This window comes from Pseudorca crassidens, chromosome 20 (genome assembly GCF_039906515.1).
Source record: "Pseudorca crassidens isolate mPseCra1 chromosome 20, mPseCra1.hap1, whole genome shotgun sequence".
Lineage (NCBI taxonomy): Eukaryota > Metazoa > Chordata > Mammalia > Artiodactyla > Delphinidae > Pseudorca > Pseudorca crassidens.
The window spans coordinates 6,429,714-6,452,470 of NC_090315.1; the positions used below are offsets into that span (position 1 = coordinate 6,429,714).

At 40.7% G+C, this 22,757-nt stretch overlaps 1 protein-coding gene and 1 pseudogene across 1 annotated transcript; one reads left to right on the forward strand and one right to left on the reverse strand.

Annotated features, from left to right (window-relative positions):
• The window catches only part of LOC137214765 (zinc finger protein 665-like), a 349,647-nt pseudogene that overhangs the window by 289,803 nt on the left and 37,087 nt on the right, over positions 1-22,757 (forward strand).
• On the reverse strand, positions 6,217-21,978 carry LOC137214814 (zinc finger protein 665-like). The gene is made up of 4 exons (XM_067719100.1): positions 21,896-21,978; positions 19,924-20,004; positions 14,477-14,603; positions 6,217-9,663 (listed from the first exon to the last, which is right to left on the reverse strand). The coding sequence occupies exons 2-4, from the start codon at positions 19,936-19,938 to the stop codon at positions 8,216-8,218; spliced, it is 1,590 nt and encodes a 529-aa protein (XP_067575201.1). The 5' UTR covers positions 19,939-20,004; positions 21,896-21,978; the 3' UTR covers positions 6,217-8,215.

Below are 22,757 nucleotides of genomic sequence, written 5' to 3' on the forward strand. Positions count from 1 at the left end.
TCCGCTTCCTGATGCACACAGAACTCATGGTGCAATATGAATGTTAGAAATACTTGTGAAATACTGTTCAGATGAATTGCCGAGGATATTTTCCACTTGTTTCATGAAAATTAATGTGTGCAGGTATTTATCAGATTATAAATATGAATCATAATTTTTCAAGAGGCTTTTTGAAAGGCTATTAAAAAAGTTAAGTTATAGTAATAAGCATTATATCTCAACTGTTGTAAAATTCCATTTTGTGAATCCTATATGATACATATGCATGATATATATTTATTTATTGAACTATGGTTGATTTACAATATGACATTCACTGCACGTGCACAGCATAGTGATTCAGAATTTTCATAGATTATAAAACTTATTACAAAATAATCGCTATGATTCCCTGTGCTGTGCAATATATTGTTTAAGATATTGCTTATCTATTTTATACAACGTGTTGATAGCTTGGCTCTCTCAATCCCATACTCTTATCTTGCCCCTCCCCTCCTCCCTCACTTCACAGGTAACCTAGTTTGTTTTCTCTGTGTGTCCTGTTTCACTATATACATTCATTTCTTTTCTAGATTCCACATTTAAGTGATATCAAGTAGTATTTGTCTTTCTCTGTCAGACATATTTCACTTAGTATAATATGCTCTAGGTCCACCTATGGTGCTGCAAATGGCAGAATTTCATTCTTCTTTGTGGCTGAGTAATATTTCATTGTAGATACGTATACCACTCTTCTTTAATCCATATTTTTCCTTTTTTTATGACTTAAAAATTTTTTTTATTTATTTTGGGCTGCGTTCGGTCTTCATTGCTGCTCACGGGCTATCTCTAGTTGCCGCGACCGGGGGCTACTCTTCGTTGCGGTGCACGGTCTTCTCATTGCAGTGACTTCTCTTGCTGTGGAGCACACGCTCCAGGCGCACGGGCTTCAGTAATTGTGGCACGTGGGTTCAGTAGTTGTGGCTCGGGATCTCTAGAGCGCAGGCTCCGCAGTTGTGGCACACGGGCTTAGTTGCTCTGCGGCATGTGGGATCTTCCCGGACCAGGGATCGAACCCGTGTCCCCTGCATTGGCAGGCGGCTTCTTAACCACTGCACCACCAGGGAAGCCCTAATCCATCATTTTCTTGATGGACATTTGGGTTGCTCCCATATACTGGCTACTGTAAATAATGCTGCTATGAACATTGGGATGCACGTATCTTTTCAAATTAGTGCTTCCATCATTTTCAGATATATACCGAGGAATGGAATTCCTGGATCAAATGGTAGTTCTATTTTTAGTTTCCTGAGGAAGCTCATTTTGTGAGTTATATATTTCATTACTATTTTTAAAAACACACTTTGCCCAATTTATCTATTTCATTTGCATTTCTTCCGTTTTACTTCACTGAAATGCCTGGAGGATGCATACATCAAGGGGTTGTTTTAAGATTTGTGTGGCATGTACACAGAGAAATGACAGATGCAATGTATGAATTCTATCACCATGAAGACAGAATCTCCTCACATTTCAAGTTTATTGAGAGAACTGGAATAGTCCAGATAATGAACTAGTCTCACAGTGCATAGCAAGAGACTTATTGCTAATGTGCAGGTGCATCACTGGTATTTTATTTTTATGATTATGATTATTATTATTTTTTTAGCCAGGCTGTATGGTATGTAGGATCTTAGTTCCCAAGCCAGGAATTGAACCCACGTTCCTTGCATTGGAAGCATGGAGTCTTAACCACTGGACTGCCAGGGAAGTCCCTAACACTGGCATTTTGGAAACACGGTCTGTTAATTTTACCTTAAAAATGTCTCTCTCACAGAAACAGACTCATAGAGATAGAAAATAGACTTGTGGTTGCCAAGGGGGGGTCGAGAGGGAGAGGGATGGACTGGGAGTTTGGGGTTACCAGATGCAAACTATTATATGTAGAATGGATAAACAACAAGGTCCTACTGTATAGCCCAGGGAACTATATTCAATATCCTGTGAGAAACCATAATGGGAAAGAATACTTAAAAAAAGACGGTCTATATGTGTATAACTGAGTCACTCTGCTGTACAGCAGAGATTGACACAACTTTGTAAATCAACTATACTTCAATTAAAAAAATAAGGTATCTCGGGGTTTCCCTGGTGGCACAGTGGTTGAGAGTCCGCCTGCCGATGCAGGGGACACGGGTTCGTGCCCTGGTCCAGGAAGATCCCACATGCCGCGGAGCGGCTGCGCCCGTGAGCCATGGCCGCTGAGCCTGCGCGTCCAGAGCCTGTGCTCCGCAACGGTGGAGGCCACAACAGTGAGAGGCCCGCGTACCGCAAGAATAAAAAAGTATCTCTCCAGTTCCTCCCCTTCTTGCCATTGTTCCTATAATCATGTCTTCCTTCCACTGGTACAATGGAAACTGGAACTCCTCTCTCCAACACCTTGTAGGCCATGGTTAGTAAATCAGAACAATTTTCTGAATTCAACATGGAGATATTAGCTTGTTTCTTTTGTTGTATAATTTGCATACAATAAAATATACAGTTTTCACGTTCACCATACAGTGGGATTTAGTATGTTTGCAATGCTGTCCAACAACGTTTTCATCATTCGTCATCACCTCTTAAAAAAACCCTGTATGCGTTAATAGTTACCCAGCACTCTACCCTGAGCCACAAGCAAATATTTAGCTACTTTCCATCTCTACAGATATGACTATTCCGGGCATTCTATATAAATTAAGTCACACAATATATGGCCATCTCCCTTCTTGTACTTGGCATAATGCTTTCAAGGGTCATCCATGATTAACCTTTATCAGTGCTTCGTAACTTTTATTTCTGATGAGAAACATTCCAGTTTGTTTAAACATTCATCATTTAATGGAGTTTTGGGTTCTTTCCACATTTTGGCTATTATTTTAAAAATGCTTCAGGCTTCCCTGGTGGCACAGTGGTTAAGAAACCACCTGCCAATGCACGGGACACAAGTTCGAGCCCTGGTCTGGGAAGAGCCCACATGCCCAGAGCAACTAAGCCCCTGTGCCACAACTACTGAGCCTGTGCTCTAGAGCCCATGAGCCACAACTACTGAAGCCCCCAGGCCTAGAGCCCACGCTCCGCAACAAGAAAAGCCACCACAATGAGAAGCCCGCGCACCACAACGAAGAGTAGCCCCCGCTCGCTGCAACTAGAGAAAGCCCACGCGCAGCAATGAAGACCCAACGCAGCCAAAAATAAATAAGTTAAATAAATAATAAAAATAAAAAACGCTTCTATCAACAATCTTTTACAAGGTGTTAATGTGGAAAATGTTTACAAATCCCTTGGGTAGATATGTAAATGTGGGTTGCTTGGTGGGTTATTGTGATTTTTAAGAAATGTGGATTTGGTCATTCGGACGAGTAGTGCATTATTTCTACTCTCATCTTATTTGGCAAAACTGGTTGATTTGAATTTTAAGGATCAATAATATTTTATTGCAAACTACAAATAAAAAGGAAAATAGTAATTTAAGAAAGAATTTATATTAGGACCTACAACTTTCCAAAAGTAACAATCTGTACAAAAGGTTGCTACAAAACTAATCACCAAATATGTTCCCAGTCCATCTGTGCTCATCTATAAATTACTTTAATTATTAAGATGAAATGTAGCACACATATGTATATCATATTTAGCTTCTAACTAGTAAAATCAGATCTACATTGGATAATGATATTTTAAAAGGAGAATGAATCACCCAGGAAATAATCATTTGCGGCTAAACTAACATTTTGAAGTCATTAAACTCCAATTTTTCAATAAACAGTATGGTAACAACAACAACAAAAAAGAATTATTTCCTGTCTTCCAGAACAGTGTAACTTTAAGGTAACATTTTCAGGGCTTACCCTCAATTGAATATATTCTCTATTTTCAAGGAAATACTTCTTTATTTACTTATTTAAAAACATTTATTTATGGGCTTCCCTGGTGGCGCAGTGGTTGAGAGTCCGCCTGCCGATGCAGGGGACACGGGTTCGTACCCCGGTCCGGGAGGATCCCACATGCCGCGGAGCGGCTGGGCCCATGGGCCATGGCCGCTGAGCCTGCGCGTCCGGAGCCTGTGCTCCACAACGGGAGAGGCCACAGCAGTGAGAGGGCCGCGTACCGCAAAAGACAAACAAATTTATTTATTTATTTTGGCTGTGCCAGATTCTAGTTGCAGCAAGCGGGATCTTTAGTTGCAGCACGGGGGCTTCTTAGTTGCGGCATGAGAACTCTTAGTTGAGGCATGCGTGTGGGATCTAGTTCCCTTACCAGGGACTGAACCCAGGCCCCTCCATTGGGAGCGCAGAGTCTTACCCACTGGACCACCAGGGAAGTTCCATTTCTTTTTTTGATCGAAGGATAGCTGATTTACAATATTGTATGAGTTTCAGGTGTTCCACAAAGTGCTTCAGTTATATAAATTTTTTTCAGATTAATCTCCATTGTAGGTTATTCCAAGTTAGTGAATGTAATTTTGTATGCCATACGGTAAATCCTTGTTGCTTATCTATTTTATGTATGGTAGCAAGTAAATCCTATTTGAGCCTCTAGTACTTCACGGAAAATATTTAATGTTCCTTCCCCAATATTTAACATCTCAGAGTTATGATATAGCAGTTATATTACTATATAGAGTCTAATATTAAAATATATTTGGAGGTGATATTAGAGTATTTCCCAACTACAAGCCTTTTGTATATTTCTCACATTCAGGTAGGATGGCATGGATAAAAAACATCTCAAAATGGATTCCTTTACTTCTTACCCTGATACTGGAATCAGAATAACTACATCACAATTGGAGAGGGAATTCTCTGGCAGTCCAGAGGTTAGGACTTGGCACTTTCACTGTGAGGGCACCGGTTCAATCCCTGGTCAGGGAACTAAGATCCCACAAGCTGCAGGGTACAGCTGAAAAAAAAAAAACAAAAACTGGAGAATGATTTAAGTGTGTTTAGAATCAGACACAGCAGAAAGGAAAGAAATCTGTGAGTTAGAAAACACAAGGGCTCTAAAAACCTTCCTTGACATTCTGAACATCAGAGTAGCCCAGTGTTACATGGAATATTACCCTATCACGATAAAGAAGAAAGTCTTTTGATATAATCTGTCCCTGACACCTTTTCCCTTTACTTTTTTTCTCTATTCAAGAGGGAAATGTGAAATTTGAAATTTCATATTATTAAAATTACGGTGGCCATTGAATGCAACTGGCTAATAATCTTCCATGAAAATGAGACAAAACCTAAAATTGAAGAGGGTTTTGCCTCTCAGCCTTCTTCGTCATCCCGCAGCCAGGTTGCTATGAAGACACTGAAGACTTTAAGTGCTCACGGCGGTAGAAGGGGCAGAGGACCTATCACACCGCCCACGGCACCCTCTGGACTTCCTGTTTGGTGAGAATGATAAACTTACTTCTTTCAGTTACTACCTGAGAAACAGAATTATTATTTTGTCACGGGTGTGGAATGGAGCACGAATGAAAGAATCCTAAACTTAAAATGTTGTGGATGAAAAATACTTCATGAAGACATCTCTTCACTGATGAGTTAGATCTTTTGAGCCCATGTGGGAGAAAATTTCACAACGTGTGAATAAATCATACTGTGAGAATTTATGACAAATGTTCAGAACATTCAGGTGTAATGTTAATGGAGTAAAGAATGTGAGGCCACAAATGCAATATAATTACATATTTATCTGACCATCTGACTTACTGACCTATGAGCCGATGCATTACACAAACTTTCTTTGCACTGATAAACGCATTCACTCACCTGTAAGTTGGGAATGCTTCCAGTCACTGGATATCTAGCAGGAAACAAAATCAATACACTGCCTTCAAGGAGCATATATTTTCTACAAGGGAAAGTCAGCAATAATTAAATCAGATATGATAGTGTTAAGTACGATGAAGGTGTACACGTACAATGAGAGAGTGACAGGGTGTCCTAATGTAAACAACGTGTTCAGGAAATGCCCATGTGATATAAGAAGGTATCTGAATAACATCATGAATTAATTGAAAGAGTGTCATGCGAATACACATGGGGACCATGAGACAAAGAAGGTAAGTGGCTTCTAGAAAGGCAAGAAAACAAATTCTGCCCTGGAATATCCAGAAGGAGCACAGTGCTTTGGGTCATTTTACACATCTCGCCTCCAGAACCATAGGAGAATAAATCTGTGGTCCTTCAAGGCCCTCAGTTTGTGGTAATCTGTTACAGTAGAAACAGAAAATTTAATAAATTAACGTATGTAGAGAATCAAAACAATCTATACAAATTTCTAGAAAAAGTACAATTTGCAAGGTGTCAGGGTACAATGTGCAAAAATCCACTGTAATTTTACACACATGCAATTTACAAATGGAAATTGAAATTAAATATATAATACGATGTTTGCTCAAAAAAGTAAAAGTAGAAGGAAAATGTGTAAATCTAACAAAGTAAGGACTTTTATGCTGAAACCTACAACCTTAATGAAACAAAATGACCTTCTATTTAGGTCATCTGAGCGAAACATACCATATTCATTGAATTGTTAACAAAATATACCAGATTGACTGGAAGACACACCATAGAAATTATATTAAAATGCCCCAAATTGACATACAGGTTTAGTGTGTTTTCAATCAAGATTTCTGTAGATTCAAACAAGATTTTTCTAAAAATAATAGGGAAAGGCAAAAGAACTAGAAGAGCTAAAATACCTGAAAAATACTGAAGTGGCTGGAATCACTCCACATGACCTCAAGATTTCTAATATAGTGACAGTTATCAAGACTGGGTGGGATTTGTGCAGTGACAGACAAAATATACTAATGGAACAGAATGTGGAAACCAGAAAGAGCCCTACTTCAGTGCCGTTAACCCTTCAACAGCACAGGTGTGAGCTGTGTGGATTCAATTATATGGGCATTTTTTCCAAAGTACTACAGGATCTGTGGCCGGTTGAATCTGAGGATGTGGAACCACGGATAGAGAGGGACAACATTAAGTTATACGTTAATTTACAACTGGTCATGAGTCTAAAACCCTAACTCCATGCCTTGTTCAAAGGTCAAGTGTACTTCCAACCACTTTCTGACAAAGGTACTCAGCCAATTCAATGAAGGAAGGACTTTCCAACACTGGTGCTAATCAATGAAATATTCAAAGAAGAAAAAAAAAAGAGATCTCCATTTAAACTTTACATCTGTACAAATATTAGCTCAAAGTTAAAGCTTTAAAATAAAGTTTAAAACTTTATTCTATAAGAGATTTAGGAAAAACGGTATAGAATAAAATCTTCAGAATCCAGAACTTGATGCAGAGTTCTCAGACAGGTCACAAGAGCATGACCCAAAGAGAATATATCTGGGATGAATGTTTCCATGAAAACAAGACAGAATCTTAAAATGAAAAGGCTTTTTGCCCTCCACCTTCACCCTTCTCAGTCATACAGCAGTCATGTTACTATAGGAAGGTGAGGACCAAGTGCTCATGGTTGAAGAAGGAGCAGAGGACCCATCACACCCCACACTACACCCTCTGGACTTCTGTTAGGTGAAAAGGATGACGCTCCCACTTCTTTTTGGTCACTGTTCTCCAGGTGGTCTGTCACTCACAAATATAAACTGTCTTACCTGAGAAATAAGATTATTATTTCACATTCGTGGCATTTGTGAGGTAATCTCCAGAATGAGTTCTTTAATTAATAAATTTCTCCTCTTAAGGGCTGGCCACAATAAATGCATTTATCTGGTTGCTATTCAGAATGAATTTTCTAATGAAGCGTAAGATGTGGATGCCTGATAGAAGCCTTGTCATATCACTGTATTATTAAAGTCTCTCACCAGTATGGATTACCTGATGGTAAGTTAGGCTTGACAGAACACTGAAGGATTTGCCACACTCATTATATTTGAAAGGATTTTCTCCAGTATAAAGTATCTGGCAGATCTTAAGGTATGAATTTGGACTGAAGACGTTGAGATACTCATTACATTTGTAAGGTTTCTCTCCACTACGGATTATCTGATAGAAAGTGAGGCTTGCAGGCACAAAATCTTTGCCATATTCATGACGTTTGTTCAGCTTCTCCCCACTATGAATTCTCCAATGAATTGTAAGGTGTAAATTTTGAATGAAGACCTTCCCACATATGTCACATTTACATGGTTTCTCTCATGTATAAATTATCAGATATTTAGTGAGGGTTGAGATCAGAGTAAAGGCATTTCAACTCCATTAAAGTTGAAAGGTTTCTCTACATTATGTATTCTCTGATGAATTGCAAAAAGTGAATTTCGACTGAAGACCTTCCCACACTCATTACATCTGTAAGATTTCTCTCCAGTATGAACTCTCTGATGCTTTCCAAGGTTTGGCTTTTGAGAAAAGAACCTGCCACACTCATTACATTTGTAAGGTTTCTCTCCAGTATGAATTCTCTGATGACTTTCAAGATTTGAATTTCGATTGAAGACCTTGCCACACACATTACATTTGTAAGACTTCTCTTCATTATGAACTCTCTGATGCTTTGTAAGGTATGCCTTTTGATTAAAGAATTTGCCACACTCGTTACATTTATAGGGTTTCTCTCCCGTATGAATTCTCTGATGACTTACAAGATTTGAATTTTGACTGAAGACCTTGCCACACACGTTACAGTTGTAAGGTTTCTCTCCAGTATGAATTCTCTGATGACTTGCAAGGTTTGAATATTGATTAAAGACCTTGCCACACTCGTTACATTTGTAAGGTTTTTCCCCAGTATGAATTCTCTGATGTCTTCCAAGATGTGAATTTTGACGAAAGACCTTACCACACTCATTACATTTGTAAGGTTTCTCTCCGTTATGAATTCTCCGATGGATTCTAAGGCATGAATTTTGACTAAAGACTTTGCCACACACATCACATTTACATAATTTCACTCCTGTATGGATTACCTCGTGTGTGGAGAGGTGAGAGCCACGATTAAAGGTTTTGCCACACTCATTACATTGGTAAGGTCTCTCTCCAGTATGAATCCTCTGATGACGTTTAAGGGAGGAATTCTGACTACACACTTTGCTACATACATCACATTTATACAGTTTCTCTCCGGTATGGCTCATCTGATGTCTACGGAGGGATGAGCCATGATTAAAGCTTTTGCCACAGTCATTACATTTGTAAGTTTTCTCACGAGTATGAGTTGTCCAATGACTTACAAGGTGTGACTTTAGACGAAAAACATTGCCACATACCCCACATTTATATAACTTCTCTCCCGTGTGGATTATCTGGTGTCTGCGGAGGGATGAGCCATGATTAAAGGCTTTGCCACACTCATTACATTTGTAAATATCGTTCTTAAATACATGCAATTCATCCTGAAAGCTTAATGTAAGCCTATTTTCAATGGGCTTCTTTCCTGAATTCCACCTACTATGTTGATCTCTTCTGTGAGTTACATTTTCCTTACAGGCTACAGACATTCCTTTGTAATTTCTTTCATCATCCTTCCACTGACACCCAAAGTCATCTTCCTGGATTTCCGTGAAGTAAAAATGTTTCATTTCATGGCTTTTCTGTCTTTCCAACATCACTGTTTGGAATACTTCTCCTCTATCACTGTTTGCTCTTGGTTGTAATTTCTTGATCACATGTATATGAGAGATATCTACAAGACACAAAGAACCATAAAGTGTATTATTCATTACAATTCATGAGTAAACGTTTAATGTTGAATATATGATATTAAACCAAAAGTATGTAATTCCCCAGTGGTCCAGTGGTTAGGGCTCTGCACTCCCACTGCAGGGGGCACAGGTTTGATCCCTAGTCCAGGAACTAAGATGCCTCAAGCCACACAGCATGGCCAAAATAAAGTAAAATAAACACAAAGTAACACTTATGTCCAAAAAGGTTATGAAACTTCCCAATCGTGACCTTAAAAATTTTAGGAACACTAAAAGAATAGGACTCTTTTTTGGTTTTTTTTTTGGCTTACGGGCCCAGCCGCTCCCTGGCACGTGGGATCTTCCCGGACCGGGGCACGAACCCGTGTCCCCTGCATCGGCAGACGGACTCTCAACCACTGCGCCACCAGGGAAGCCCCAAGAATAGGACTCTTTACTAAAGAAAGAGTGATTACATGTCATTCAAATTAATATTAGGGTAGCCTAGTTCTAACACCCTATAACAGAAACATTCACACTAGACAAACTTATGTTAGCTCTTGAAGAAACAATATTTTTCCACCAAAGCATATACCAATTAACAATAAACATACTGTGGTCTCATAAATGAGGATGCAAAAAATATTATACTGTACATAGATTCTGCATACTATGGTACATAAATCAATGCTAAAGAACATACAATACTGTACATTACCATACTGTAATGGTACATAATCCAAAACAGACTTATCTAATGAATAATTTAAATAACTAGCAGTACAGAATTACAAAATACAGCATATAGAAAATGAAGAATTTGATAACACAATTTTAAAAAAATATTTTTCTAAATATCTGCTATAAAACTATGTACCCATAAAGAATACATATTTTACTACATTAACAAGTGGTACATGTCAGTTGTATTCTATAATAAATGCTGAAAAACCATCATATATAAATTACAATTAAAAATTAATAAATGGGGCTTCCCTGGTGGTGCAGTGGTTAAGAATCCACCTGTCAATGCAGGGGACACGGGTTCGAGCCCTGGTCCGGGAAGATCCCACATGCTGCGGAGCAACTAAGCCCGTGCACCACAACTACTGAGCCCGTGTGCCTAGAGCCCATGCTCTGCAACAAGAAGCCACCGCAATGAGAAGCCCGCACACTGCAACGAAGAGTAGCCCCCGCTCGCCGCAACTACAGAAAAGCCTGCTCACAGCGACAAAGACCCAGTGCAGCCAAAAATAAAATAAATAGATTTTTAAAAACACCAAAAAAATTAATAAATGTACTATTCTAGAGTTACCTAACCTAATAGCCAATAAACAGAGCAATTCCCTACCTTCACAGAGCACTTAAATTCTCCAGTTCATTGCCTCTAAAATATATGTAATAAAGAGTGAGCAATTTGTATATTTATTAACTAGGGTCAGACACAACGTTGTTCAGAACAAACTGGAGATGAAAAGCATACAAGATAGGATACAAAGTGATATGACAATAAACATGACAGAATATTAATATAACTATTTATAAAAGGTAACTTTTCAATCTTTACTATAAAACATACAAAATTCTAAGCCATCTAATGGCACTAATTTGTTTAAAAGGCTTGATGGAAATCAACACAATTTTTAAAATCAGGGAAGTAGACTCACCCGTTTATGTACATGACTGCAATTGATATAGAAAGTACTGAGAGAAACAGGATTTGAACCTGAACTTCCAAACTAAGACAACATATTCTCAAGCATGACTGCCCACCCAGGCAGTACAGATTACAAAATATTAAAACAAATACCAGGAGTTGAAAAAGAAAACTCCAAGAGAGACGCAAAAGAAGGGAGCCATGTAACTGATAATGTTATTCAGCCACCACTCCTGAAAATGGTTTCTGAATCATCACAGCTGCACATAGTGATTTCGGTCATGTCATGAGAAAGTTATTCGACAGAAAAAGAGGGATCATTTTTACAGTCTGAGTAATGTGGAAGGTGGAGGGATGGGTGAAGGAGTGCTGTGGAAATTGAGACAATCAGGGGAACAACATAAATACGTGAGCAAGTAACAGTGGTTCCATCTACGTCAAAGTACCACGTCAGGAAGGGTCAGGTCTGAGAAAGGGCATGAGTGGAGCACAGGGTATATGCATATTGGGAGCACAGCTTGTGATGGTCCATCTGTGTGAATATAACTGTACAAGAGGAGAGCAGCCAAGATAGCGGAGTGGAAGGACCCTAAGCTCACCTCGTCTCAGGAGCACACCCAAATGACAACAACCATGGCTGAAAAAGACTGAAACCTACTAGAAACCTACCAGAACATAAAGAAACCTACCAGACATAAAGAAAAAACCACAACGAGATACGTAGGAGGGGGCGGACCCATGATACCACCAAATCCCATACTTTGTGTGGGTGACAGACAAACTGGAGAATAATTGTATTACCGAGGTCTTCCCACAGGAGTGCGAGTTCTGAGCCCCACGTCAGATCCTCCAGCCCTGGGGTCTGGCATCAGGAAGAGGAGAACTTGGACAAAGTTTTCCTGGGATAAATTCCTACATCATTTCCTGAGGCTCATAGGGGATGGTCATTAGTACATGGAAACAAGATTGTCACAGTGCCCCTAAGAGAGGCTTTTGTGACAGTCCTCAAAGCCAGAAAAAAAACGGGAAAGGCTTCTCAGTCAGGCTCTCGTGATACTTTCTATTTCGTGTCCTACAACACGCAGACCACTCTACTGAGTAGCTTCAAGTGGCGACTTACTGTGGAGCAAGAAAATATTACAGCATATGAGGGAAAGCATTCTCCAACGAAAATTTCCTGTCACCCAGTAAACCCACTCCACAGAGAGTCCATCCGTAGCTGTCTGCTACAGGTGGATTATCACAGCAAAGAAACTGGATAAAATTTCAGACTCTAGGAATATGTATTTCAAAAGCAAGCTTCAAAAGGCAAAATCATGCAAACTTAGAAGAATACGAAATCAGGAGAGTCTGCATTATGGACTTGGTAGAGCAGTACAAGAGCGAAAACAATACAAGATATGGGGGTCAGATATTACAGCCCTCGAGAAGAAACCATGCATTCTATCCAAGATGCCAAACTGAGAGCCTGAAGGATTCACATATTCCCCCCGTGAGGGACTGGGAAATAAAAAGAGGATGTCTCTGTCCGCTGTCTTTATAGTTTTGCTCTGTAAAAATTACACAAGATCCAATCTACCTCCCTGTTTCACACACCCCTGAAGTGTGCGGCAAAATCAGAACAGGAGAAATGGCTGTGAAATCTAAACAAGCAGACGGGGCTTGAGACAGCTCCATGCCGGTTCTGAGGTGCCAGATGGAATGAAAGAGCAGCCAGTGTCTCCCATCTTCTGAATAGGTCATATAAGAACACAAATAGGGACAAAACTGAGAAAGGCCCAGAGACTGGAGTCTGGAGGCATCAACTCTTATGATATGGACTGAGAACTGAGCACCCAATGAAGTCAAGTACAGAAAGAGAAATGAAGGGGGCAAAAGATGCCTTTAAAACAACCCTCTTCAAGCTCCTCAAAGTCAAGTAAAATCTAGTTCACAGGGGCCAGATGGCAGAGCATATATCATGATAAAGACTTTACCCTTTGGGCTTCCCTGGTGGCGCAGTGGCTAAGAATCTGCCTGCCAATGCAGGGGACATGGGTTCGAGCCCTGGTCCGGGAAGATCCCACCTGCCGCGGAGCAACTAAGCCTGTGCACCACAACTACTGAGCCTGTGCTCTAGAGCCTGTGAGCCACAACTACTGAGCCCACGTGCCACAACTACTGAAGCCTGCGAGCCTAGAGCCCGTGCTCCGCAACAAGAGAAGCCACCGCCATGAGAAGCCTGCGCACCACAACGAAGAGCAGCCCCCGCTCGCCGCAACTAGAGAAAGCTCACGCGAAGCAATGAAGACCCAACGCAGCCAAAAATAAATAAATTTTAAAAAAAAAAGACTTTGCCTTTGTCTCTGATGGGCTGCAGCCCCACCAGAGGGTGAAAGAATACATTTTACACGTTGAATGACAGAATGATAACCCAGGAATAAGAAAAATGTCCTCTCAGAGTTCACAATAAATAAACTTCTATTTTCGGAAAGAACTCTCCCACTTGGGTAGAGTTACCCAAAGACTACTAATGCTGCCGCTTCTTCTCTGCCCTTCTGAGACCTAACCTGTGTTTACACTTTTGATAAATTCCCACCCCCTTGGTTTTTTACTATTTTCACATCACTCTTCAGAGGCTAGGGCTCTTCCTCTTGTTCCAAAATGCAAATAATATTCGGATCATAAATAGAAATTTCTGCTTCTCAAAAGAAATAAATAAGATCTGTGACTCTTCCAGAATCCCAGCTCTTTGTTCAGCTGAGGAGTGAGGACATGATGGGTGGGTCTGGAAAAATATTTCACCGATTGCTCCACCACTTGCCTCCTTCTGAATGCAGAGGGAACAGTGTAATATGCAGATAATTAGCTCTCTTCCAAGAAGTAGTGAATCGAAAGCACGGGGGTAGAAAAAAGAGAATTCGTTATTTGAAAAGTTTGCCCTGAGCTTTATAAATACTTAAGCTCTGGAACAATGCCTGACGTATCATGAAATGGATAGATCATTTGCAGAAAAGTGAAGCTTAAACTCATGATATCACATCATGAAGCTTTTCATATCTGAGTCAACAGGGATTTCAGATCAGTCAAGCAAAACAAGGGCTCCCAAGGGGCACAGAGGGAAAATGCAAAGATACCCAAAAGGCATATCCCAACTTCTGAAGGGAAGTTATCCTCACCCAGGGAGATCAGGTTGCTGTAGGTCTCCAACATCACATCCACATAAAAGGCCTTCTGATCAGGGTCCAGGCATTCCCACTCCTCCCGAGAGAATTCTATGGCCACATCCTTGAATGTCAACGGTGCCTGAAATGAAAACATATCTCATCAAGGGGCCATGAAGAGAGTTCTTATTATCACACAAAATGAGAAGAGGAGAGAGTGGTAAGGATCAATTCAGTGGAAGTATGTAGTCTGACAGATCCATGTAAAGGTATTTAGGGAAATTATGGGTCTCTAATTTTAATTTCTTATGCCTTTTCATAGCAATTACGATATCCTCCAATCAATGTAGATTTTTCATTTTTCCAGACAACACACGAAAAAGTTAGAAATAAAATTCAATAACAGGTTGTCTATGCAGAAGTGTTACATATTATGTTTTACACACCGCATGATATTCAAAATCTAAATGAGCTACAGTATCAGTGGTGCCTTCAGAGATGACAAAGTCCACAGTGGCTTTACAGAAAGGTCAAAATCTGCAATTATGATAATGATAACAAGAGCAATGACTAGAAGTGTTGGAACAATTCCTGTATGCTAATATCATTCTAAATAAATTCTTTACATGTATGAAATTGTTATAAACATAAAAGCTCATTAGAGATGACCTGTTCCAATCTTACAAAGGATAGTACTGTGGCAGCTCACACACAGATGCATATAAAATGTTAGTAATCGTATTGTTATTTAAACCATTAACACAATACTGTAGAAAAAATTCGAGGCCAAGGAATACATTTAAGATATAATTTCAAATGCAAAAAGATAGGTTTGAAATAATGATGTCTTTATCAAAACCATGGACTTGCACTTCCATGCACTCGTGCACACACATGTAAACACACAATTAATTGAAAAGGCAGGAGTTCCCTGGTGGTCCAGTGGTTAGGTCTCGGCAATTTCACTGCTGTGGCCCTGGGTTCAATCCCTAGTTGGGGAACTAAGATCCCTCAAGCTGCTTGGCTTGGACAAAAAAAAAAAAAAAAAAAGAAAAGATAGGAGTTGTCTACTGACATATTTTTGGATAACATTTTCTGTTATCATTTTCATCCACATTTATTTCAGCATTTTCGAAGAACAAGAAAGTATTACCTGCACTTAATTTACTTCATCAACATTATTCTATAGTAGTCTAGTAAAAGAAAAATGGTACAAACATAAAGAGAAAAATACAAAACTTTTAACCCCTATCTCTATACAACACCTAAATTGAAGAATATAAGTACAATTTTATCCACTAAAATTAAAATAGGTAGGTATTAACAAATGCAGAACAGAGTTTGTGTATTCCACTTATAAAACACTAACTCAAAATTAGAAGTTATTACATTAATTTAACATATTAAGAAAAAGACTTATCACAATAATAAAGTTAAAAACTTCCTGGAGAATTAAAAATCATGACAAAAAGGAATATAGAAAAAAATATATTGTTATGAAGCAAGAACATTTCACCAAACATTAAAATCAGAAGGAAACCCTCAATGCTTTCCCTCTGAAGTGGAGTGAAGGGGGCTGGCCAGGGCTCCTGCCTTTCACCACTGTACAGTGTGCCTGAGCAGCGACCACCAGAGGAAGTAACAGGAGGAAAACAGGGAACAAGAGCGAGAGACACACAGAGAGTGCGTCAGAGCTGCAACTGTGAACATTCACAAATCTAAGGACATGGGAAGGTAAAAAGTGAAAGGATGGAAAAAAATATTCCATCCTAATGAGAGCAGGGGCGACTACATAATGTCAGACAAAATAAACTAAAGACAAAATCTGATACAAGAGACGAAGGACAATATATACTACTAAAAGAATCAATTCCCTAAGAAGATATAATTTTAAGTACTTATATATCTAACATTAGAGCTCCCTCCAAAATTGAAGGAAACACTAACAGAAACAAAGAGAGAAATAGCAGCACAATAATCCTATGAGACTTTAACATCCCAGTTTTTTCGATGGGTGGAACCAAAGAAAACATCAATAAGGGAACAGAGGACTTGAACAACACTATAGACCGACTGGACCTAAAAGACATGTACATATCACTCTACCCAACAACAGCAGAAAACACACGCTTCTCAAGAACAAATAAAACATTTTCCATGAGAGACCACATGTTAGGACATAAAAGAAATCTTAACAATTTTAAGAAGACTGAGAGCATAATGAATTTTCTCAAACCACAAAGCAATAAAATTAGAAATAAACAGCAGAATGAAAACAGAAAAATCCCCAAAATGTGGAAATAAAACAACGTACTCATAAATAACCAATGGGTCAAAGAAGAAATCACAAAGGAATTTTTAATATATCTCGATGAAAATGAAAACATACAAAAATTTATAAAATGTAGTGAAAGCCGTACTAACAGGGAAGTCAAATCAGAAATCTATTTTTACTACTCAAGGAAGTAGAGAAGAATAAAATCAAATTTAGCAAAATGAGGAGCTTCCCTGGTGGCGCAGTCCCCCTGACAATGCAGGGGACAAGGGTTCGAGCCCTGGTCCGGGAAGATCCCACATGCTGCAGAGCAACTAAGCCCGTGCACCACAACTACTGAACCTGTGCTCTACAGCCCGCGAGCCACAACTTCTGAGCCCACCTGCCACAACTACTGAAGCCCATGCGCCTAGAGCCCATGCTCCCTAACAAGAGAAGCTTCTCACCTCAGTGAGAAGCCCGTACACTGCAATGAAGAGTAGCCCCAGCTCACCGCAACTACAGAAAGCTCATACGCAGCAACAAAGACCCAACGCAGCCAAAAATAAATATATAAAATAAATTAAAAAAACAAACTATAAGGGGTTCTATGAACAATAATGCTTACAAATTGCATAATCTAGAAGATACAGGTAAATTCATTGAAACATACAACCTATTAAGTTCTAATCTTTAAGTAATAAAAAAGTTGAAAAGAATTATAACTAGAGAGGTTCAAGCAGCAATCTGAAATCTTGAACAAGGAAAAAGCCAAGACCATATCAGTTTGCTGCATAATTCTACCAAACATTTACAGAAGAATTACCTCTGATCCTGATAAAAAGCTTCCAAGCTTCCGAAGAGCTGTAGAGGGAACACTGGCAAACTCATTCTGTGGAGCCTGCATGATTCTATACCAAGCCCAGAGAAAGACACACGAAACACAGAAAACTACAAACCAGTATCCTTCATGAATACTGAAAAATCCTCAACAAAATAGTACCAAACCAAATTCAACAACACATTAAAATGATTTTACATCATGACCAAGTGGATTTTATTACTATAAGCAAGGATGACTCAACATACAAAAATCAATTAATGTCATATACCACATTAACAGAATAAAGGAAAAAAACATATGATCGTCTCAATTGATGCAGAAAAATGCATTTCACAAAATTCATCTATGTTTCAAGATATAAAAACTCTGGGAATTCCCTGGCGGTCCAGTGGGTAGGACTCGGCACTTTCACTGCCGTGGCCCAGGTTCAGTCGCTGGTCAGGAAACTAAGATCCCACCACAAGGCCAAAAAGAAAAAAAGAGAGATATAAACACTCAGCCAGAAAGCTTTCCTTCTCAGATCAGGAAGAAGGCAAGGATACACACTCTCTGCACTATTGTCCAGCAAAGTACAGAAAGCCCTCACCAGAGAAATTAGACAAGAAAAAGAAAGTTACCCGAATTGAAAAAAGTAAAATTATCTTTCTTCATAGATGATAACTTTTATATGTAAAAACAGTAAAGATTAAAAAAAAAAACAGTAAAGATTCCACGAGGAAACTGCTACATCAAAAAACAACTCTAGAAAAGTTGCAGGATACCAAAAGTCAATGCCCAAAAACCATGCGCATTTCTATACACAGTGAACAATGCCAATAGAAAATTAGAAAACAATCGTACTTCTAGAGCATCAAAGGGATAGAATACTTAGTAAGAAATTCACCAGGGAGGCAAAAGACTTGTACACTGAAAACTAGTAAATGTTGCTAAAAGACACACAAGGAGATACAAATAAATAAACATCCTATACACATGGATTGAAAGACTAAATATTCTTAAAATGACCCTATTACCCAAAGTGTTGTATAGATTCAATGTAATCCCTATCAAAAGTCCCATGGCAATTTTTGCAGAAATAGAAGTAACTATGCTAAAATTCATAGGGAATCTCCCAAATCTCCAAAATACTCTTGACAAAGAAGAAAAATAGAGGGCACCCTTTATAGACTTCAAAACATATCACGAGGGCTTCCCAGGTGGCACAGTGGTTAAGAATCCGCCTGCCAATGCAGGGGACACCGGTTCAAGCCCTGGTCCGGGAAGATTCCCACATGCCGCGGAGCAACTAAGCCCGTGTGCCACAACTACTGAAGCACATGCACCTAGAGCCCGTGCTCTGCCACAGGAGAGGCCACCACAGTGAGAAGCCCGCGCACCGCAAAGAAGAGCGGCCCCCGCTCGCCGCAACTAGAGAAAGCCCGCGCTTAGCAACGAAGACCCAACGCAGCCAAAAATAAATAAATAAAATGAATAAATTTATGAAAAAAAAAACAAACATATCACGAAATAATCAAGATGGTGTGGTACTGGCATAAACACAGATACGTAAAGTAATGCAACAGAACAGAACACTCAAAATTAATTTTGCATATACATAGAACGCATTTTCAAGGGTGCCAAGACCACACAACAGAAAAAGGACAGTCTCAGTAACAAACGGTGCTGGGAAACCCGGTATCTACCAGCAAAAGTATAAAGCTGGAAACTTACCTGCATCAGAATGAGAAACTTCTGTGTGTCAGAGGAGGCAACCAACAGCGAAAAGTAACCTCCAAGGACCGGAGATGATGAAAATGGGCTAAGAATCTCCATGTGTCAGAGATTTAGGTTGATTTCAAAGTTTAAAATCAATAATAGAATGAAACACCCTCTATCACTGATGTATCTCTGAACTTTCCATTCCATTCCCCATCGTTACGATTTTTAAATCAGTGACACATCCATTTCGTTTCTAATGCAGCATGAAAAGTCACAACGTATTTGCTGTAGTCTGTTTGCTAAAATTTACCGGGCATAAGTGCATATTATTACCTGACTTGCATGTACAGCTTCTTTATCCTGGTTTACAGAGAACAGACAGTGCACTGAGATGGGGCCCTTCAAAAATCCCTGCTGCCCAGTAGCACTGACACCGCGACACTTCACATGGGTGTGAAGCCCTGCCCAGGACTAGGCCCAGTGGAGCCTCTTCACAAGTCCCAGGTCACTGGGTCATGGGGAGATGGGATCTAAGTGGAGATGACAGGCCTTGAGGGAAGGCCCTGGATGACTGTGAATGTACAGGTGGCAGACAAGATTAGCGAGTCCAAAGAAGGGCATCTCAGGAAGGACAGACTGAAGAATCAACAGAGAAAATGACTTTACCTGAGAAAGAGCCATTTCTGACTCCTTTTCCTTCCTCTTCCGGGCTTCTTCCTCAGGCAATAGGAGTCTTTAGAGGTCGATCTTGAAAGTTGGAAAGATGCTGTTTAATGCTTAGAATCGACACACCCCCTTCCTGACTCACAACCACACACACAGGGAAGACCTCAGCATGAGGAATAGACAGTCCTCTGCTGCCCACTGTCACAGGAGGGATTCAGGACAGTAAACTCCCACACAGAGAACAACAAGTAAGTTCCTACTTATTTTTTTTCAGTGCATGATAGATGTTTGAAGATCAAATAGTGTAGGTTATCCTTTTTTTATTGAATATATTTTTCAGATTATTTTCCATTATAGGTTATTATAAAATATTGAATATAGTTCCCTGTGCTATACAATAGGTCACTGTTGCTTTAATTATTCTATATATAGTAGTGTGTATCTCTTTATCCCAAACTCGCAATTTATCCCTCCCCCTCCTTCCACCTTTGGGAACCATAAGTTTGTTTTCAATGTCTGTTGAGTCTAGTTCTGCTTTGTGAATACGTTCATTTGTACCATTTTTTTAAGCTTTCCCCATATAAGTGATATCATGTGTCTATTTGTCTGATTTAATTCACTTAGTATGATAATCTCTAGGACTCTACCTGCACTACTATGTGTTTCCGTTTCATTCTGTTTGTCTGTCTCCCTACTTCTTTCTACGTCTCTGCCTCTTTGCTCCCCTCTACTCTCCTGCTGTTTCTGCCCTCCTCTCTATTTATTTTCTCACTCCTGTCTTGCCCCACTCTGCAACCTGTTCCCCCTATTGATGATCTTTCTCCCTAACCTTTCGGATGACCTACATTTTTATGTACTTGTGCCTTTCTTCCCCCCATTTCTGTTCCCTCTCTGCCCTCTGTTTACACCCCTTCTCTCCCTGTTACACTCTCTTCCTCCCCACTCTCTGGCACCCCAGGTGGCTATGCTTCCTTCCTGCTCTCTCTGCTCTAGTAGTCCATATTTTTCCTCTCCTTCTCTCCCAGCACCATGATGCTCTGAAGGCCATGGTTCCACCTTTTATCCTCTCCTGGACCCTCTGTCTGAAACGCCTCACCATTGTCACCACCCTCCCACCACTGATCCAGAGCCCTTCACCCCTTGCTGCTCTCCAATCCCTGGAGATCCGGCTTTTTTATTTACTTCTTTATTTTATTCACCTGCTACCTTCCAGGCTTAATCACTTTCACTTTACTGTCTATTTCCAAGTCCCTCTATGTTCCCATTGGTTCTCCCTCATTCTTTATCCTCCTCAGTTTTTCTGTTTCTCTCAGTCGCTCTCTGTCTCTGCTTCTCCTGATCCCCCTCGCCCCTGTATTTACGAGGATGGCGACTGAATAAGACGCCCGCATACTGTCAGACAGTTTGGAACTCGGGACCGAAGAACACTATGTGTCACAAGGCTGGCCCAGGTCACCTCCCCCTACACGGGGTCTGAGGAAGGGCTGACCAGGAAGGGGAGGCCTGCGGAGCAGAAAGACCGGTCTGAGTAAGAGGCGAGGACAGAGGGTCTAAGAGGGAAGGGGTCTCAGGAGAGGGGAGGACTCTCCAGAACCCCAGGACCGGGGAGAGGACGCGGCCTCTCCAGCAGCACTGCGGCCGGAGCTGCCCTACGGAGGCGGAGAGCGAGGCTGGGGAGCTCGAATCCACCTCACGGAAGAGGACTTTACAAGCAGGGCGGAGGTACTGAAGGGTTTTAAGCAGGAAAATGTAGCGAAAGGCGGTGTCTACGTGGACCGAAAGCAGAAAAGGCAAGGGCTTCGGTACTGGACGCAGAGAAATTTAAAACCCAAAGGGAAACGGTCCACGATCTGTAACAGTGATGGGAGGAGGGGCGGGAGTGGGAACTTAAACACCGCAGTGACTCCAGCACCCTAAGGATGGAGTAAAGGGACCGCGAAGCACAGATTTAAACTAGAAAAGAGAAACTTACGTTCTGCAGTGTGACCTTCGTTGTAAGCATTCCGTTTCCGGGTCCGTAGAGAAGTGCGCATGCGCGTGGTGAAGAGGTGGGGCGGGGCCTGGGTGGAGCGCTAAGGACCGGGTTGGGGGGGGGGAGGTGAGGGGAACCCAGGTGCAAGCAGGGACCAAGGGAGGGTGGGAAGGGGGCGGGCCCGGAAGGTGCTTGGAAGGTGCTTGTACTTGACGGGCTTAAGTTGCAGTCTGTAACAATTTTAAGCTAAAGGTTACATTTGTGGGGACCAGTTATGTCGAAAACGAAGATGTTTCCTCTAAACAAGTAGAATATGGTTTAAATAAAAGCTATTTTCCCTAGTAGGTTGCTCTCGTGTCCTGCTAATGAGCCCAAAGGTATTCATATTTCTGGAAATGTGGGTCTTCCAGAGTAGTTGACATGAGTCAGTGGTTGGATCCAGGAAGATTTTGTGCAATTAGAATTAATTTAAGAACTGAACTTGTGGGCTTCCCTGGTGGCGCAGTGGTTGAGAGTCCGCCTGCCTATGCAGGGGACATGGGTTCGTGCCCCGGTCTGGGAGGATCCCACATGCCGCGGAGCGGCTAGGCCCGTGAGCCATGGCTGCCGGGCCTGCGCGTCCGGAACCTGTGTTCCGCGGTGGGAGAGGCCATAACGGTGAGAGGCCCGCATACCGCAAAAAACAAAAAACAAAAAACTGAACTTGTCTCTGTATTACACACTAGAATGAGAAATATTCTAGTGTTGAATGGGCTATTTCATACTGACACCCTGCAGAACAGCTTCTCCGTTTCTACTCCCCTTTCACTCCAGAGGCCAAATTCAACAATTTGCTTAGTTCCAGAGACTCAGGGACAAGTCG